Source organism: Centruroides sculpturatus, unplaced genomic scaffold (genome assembly GCF_000671375.1).
Source record: "Centruroides sculpturatus isolate CEXI.00-Female unplaced genomic scaffold, Cexi_2.0 scaffold1613, whole genome shotgun sequence".
Taxonomy (NCBI): domain Eukaryota; kingdom Metazoa; phylum Arthropoda; class Arachnida; order Scorpiones; family Buthidae; genus Centruroides; species Centruroides sculpturatus.
Window position 1 is genome coordinate 145,514 of NW_019385801.1, and position 3,475 is coordinate 148,988.

Genomic DNA, 3,475 nt, shown 5'->3' on the forward strand with positions numbered 1-3,475 from the left:
TTCATCTGTTGCTATCAAGTGATATCACGCTCTGTCATTTGGCCACTTGAAACTGTCCAAAATCTTTTCAATTGATATCCTGCAAGATTGATAAAATGGTACTTTTAGTAGAGATCTTTGAACTTTACTTCTAGAATGTACATAATTTAGATTTTACTGTATTAGTTTATAATACTGTAAATACAAGAATTTTTCTTGGTGGACATTTTTCGGTATAAGCAATTTTCCTGATGAGCATACATGACAATGGGTAGGTTTTTCATGTTTTTTTTTGTTTGTTTGTTTTCTTCTGGTTAGGGTTCTTTTTATTGGCCAGCTCTGTATCGCTTAATTAAAATTTCGTATTTCAATTTATGGCATTCACTTTATAAGAAACAATATAGCTCTCTTTAGAACAGTTCTCTTAGCGATGGTTTTCCAGGTGTAAATTAGATTAGAAAAGCGGGGGTCTACCATATGTACTGTACTGTATTTGGTTTTAAATTTATGCTAATCCTTCCGAGTATATACTATTTGGTCTATCACAAAAAAAATTTATTCTTTTCAATTTTTACAAGAATTTTAAGTAAATTTAATACGTATATTAAAAAAGTGCTTAAATAAACATTTTCGCTCATCCGCTAAAGAAAGTTGTTATAAAACTGTTAAATTCATTATAGGCCTATGGATATATGAGAATATGCTTTAAAAAATTTTAAATTATTGCAATGAAATATTCAGGTAAATTTTATACATTTTTAAAATATTACGAAGTGAGGTAAATTAACCATAAATCAGTTTCAAAAATATTATTAAATTTTAATTTTTTTAAATTTTTATAAAAAGACAAATTAAGTTTTAAAAATTGACATCTATCACGATTCAAACATTTAAATAATTTTATATAATATTTTATTTATAATATTGCAAAAAGTAATGTTTATAACTCAACATATTAGTGTCATTTAGATGATTAAATTAATTTTAAAAAATCGCGTGGAGATTGAAAACGAGATTACGAAATCGCGTTTGTTATCGTCTGCAGAAGTAAGAATTTGAATAATGTCGAGAAGAAACAAGGAAGCCAACAAAGCTAAACAGATGAAATTAGAAGAAAATAACTCGGATGGAAGCGAAGAAGAATGTCCCGTGAATGAATCCACTCCGAATAAAAAGAAAAGAGCATGTTTAGGCGGAGACGATTCTATAATTCAGAAGAATTTCAGTCAGGAAATGACTAAACTTTTGGAAAGTTTCAACTCCGATGTTAGTAAATGTCTCATGGCCAAACGAAAACGTCTCGAACAATATACTCAGGTTAATATAACAAAATTTCAATTATTAAAATTCTAGATTTGTTTAATATAGCTAAATGAACTTTAATTTCCCACTAAATTTTGTATGCTACAAACATTTATAATTTGAAATGACAAGAAAATAATGATGTTGATTATTCGAATACAGGATTCGATACGTGCTACCACTCGACGTGTTTTGGAAGCCACAAAAATACAAACCTGTGAAAGGAAAAAGTTACTTGACGAGTTTCGTAAACAGTTGAGTGCATTTATTCAACAAGCTGAAACTGAATTAGATAAGGCTAAAGAATCTGAGGACAAACTTCAGGTATTCCTTTTTTTTTTTAATTTTTAACAATAACATCATTTTTTTTAAAATTAAATTTATTTTTATTCCACCAGAAATTGATTCAACAGCAACAGAGATTTCAGTTGCAAGTCAGAGGATCGCAAAGCAAACGGTTAAAAACTTTGAAACTTTTAGGAGAAGAATTCTTTAAAGTAAGTTACGTTATTTCTTTGGATTATTCTCGTGGATAACTTGATTTAAACTTTAATATAAATTCCGCGTAAACTGATAAATACAATTGCTGGAAGTATATTTACGCTAGAGAAGGATGAATAGTTTTATTTGAATCTCACATGTAATGCCATTGTTTATCACTCTATGCAAGTGATATTCGATTGAACCCATTTTCTCCTTATTCGTATCTTTTTCAGCGGCAAAATACTTTGAGTAGTTATTGATTGTCTTTTTTTTTATCATTGAAGTAGTGTTAACAATAATTTCATGTAGGTTAAATTTTATTTTAAATACTGAAAATCAAATTGATAAATTTATAGACTGTTTTTTTTTATAAATTAATAGGATAATGTGTATAAATATATTTAAGTACATATTGAAATGTATAGACAGATAATATTTTGTGTTTCATGCTATGATTTTATGTGATTGACAAATTTTTAATTTAGGGCATCGAGGAACTCGAAAGTAAACATATTGATCAATATTCTGCTGTCCAGGCAGATTTAAGGAAAGAAATGGCATTATTACAGAAGAAGATTTTAATGGATACCCAGCAACAAGAAATGTTGAACGTTAGAAAAAATTTACAGAGTATGTTATTGTAAATTTAAAATATTTTATTTTATAACTTTAATTATTGTTTCATTAAGTTTGCTATTATTTAATATGAAAAGTATCTGTTACTTAACTAGTTTTCTTTTATTTAAAATGAATACTTTTCTGTAAAAAAGTAATTCATTAATTTGATATACTGTAATTTTAGTTATCACATCCTTTATTGTTATTACGATTTGTTTCATAATAAATTTATACAATATATTCCTATTTCTTATTATTATTAATTTGCGTAAGTTCAAATATATAAATTGCTCATAGTTCACTAAAATGTTACATTTATCATTTATATTATAGACTACCTTTTACCTAAATCTGAGTTTTAATTTTTTTTCGAAACATAAATGACATTACCTGGAAATTTCAAAAATATAAATATTTACAGAAAAATAGTTTCAATAACCCCAGTACCTCTTTGTAAACTACGTTTGTGTTACTGCCTTTCGGGGCTAAGACATTTTAAGCCTTAATCGTTTCTTTCTCCTTTCCGCGGGGGAATTTCCTAAAATCTTTTCTTAGTGTGAATTTTCATTGCGTACCTTACTAAAGCGCAGTTAAAAACAAAAAAATCGCATCTAAAATAGTACAGTAGAAGCCGTTCTTCAGGTTAAGCTGTAATCATTTCCCTCTCCCCCGCGGGGAGGAATTTCGAAAAATCCCTTCTTATTGTGCATATTTATGACGTACCCTAACAGATTACCAAATTTCACCTTTTTACATTCACCGGTTTGTTCTGGACGATGATGAATCAGTCAGTCAGGACATGTAATTTTATATGAAGTACTGTATATAGATTATAACTCTATATGTTAATTTGGAGAAGAAATAGTTTCAATTGACAAACGAAAAAAGTATTAGTAAACACTTTCGACTTTCGTATCTATTTACTAATAGTCTTATTTGAAGATTCTCTCACTTAAATATCTATCATAGAATTATTTTGATGTTTATAAAGAAATAAATCGATAGCATTTCTTTAGAAGTACTGTAATTTAATTGACGTTTTTCATCGATGCAATGAGATTATAGATGTCGTGACCGATTCATGTGACGTTTC

The 3,475-nt window shown here is 27.9% G+C and overlaps 1 protein-coding gene across 1 annotated transcript; it reads left to right on the forward strand.

Moving 5' to 3' along the window:
• Window positions 1-967: 967 nt before the first annotated feature.
• Window positions 968-2,620, forward strand: LOC111642209 (synaptonemal complex protein 3-like). Its single transcript, XM_023388506.1, has 4 exons — window positions 968-1,296; window positions 1,444-1,605; window positions 1,680-1,778; window positions 2,250-2,620. The coding sequence occupies exons 1-4, from the start codon at window positions 1,042-1,044 to the stop codon at window positions 2,406-2,408; spliced, it is 675 nt and encodes a 224-aa protein (XP_023244274.1). The 5' UTR covers window positions 968-1,041; the 3' UTR covers window positions 2,409-2,620.
• The last annotated feature ends 855 nt before the right edge of the window (window positions 2,621-3,475 follow it).

What these genes read in the sequence shown, in the direction of transcription:
- LOC111642209 (XM_023388506.1), top strand. Translation starts at nt 1,042, where the DNA reads ATGTCGAGAAGAAACAAGGAAGCCAACAAAGCTAAACAGATGAAATTA. An exon ending in GTCTCGAACAATATACTCAG is followed by an intron (nt 1,297 to 1,443) that starts GTTAATATAACA and finishes ATTCGAATACAG; the next exon opens with GATTCGATACGTGCTACCAC. An exon ending in AATCTGAGGACAAACTTCAG is followed by an intron (nt 1,606 to 1,679) that starts GTATTCCTTTTT and finishes TTATTCCACCAG; the next exon opens with AAATTGATTCAACAGCAACA.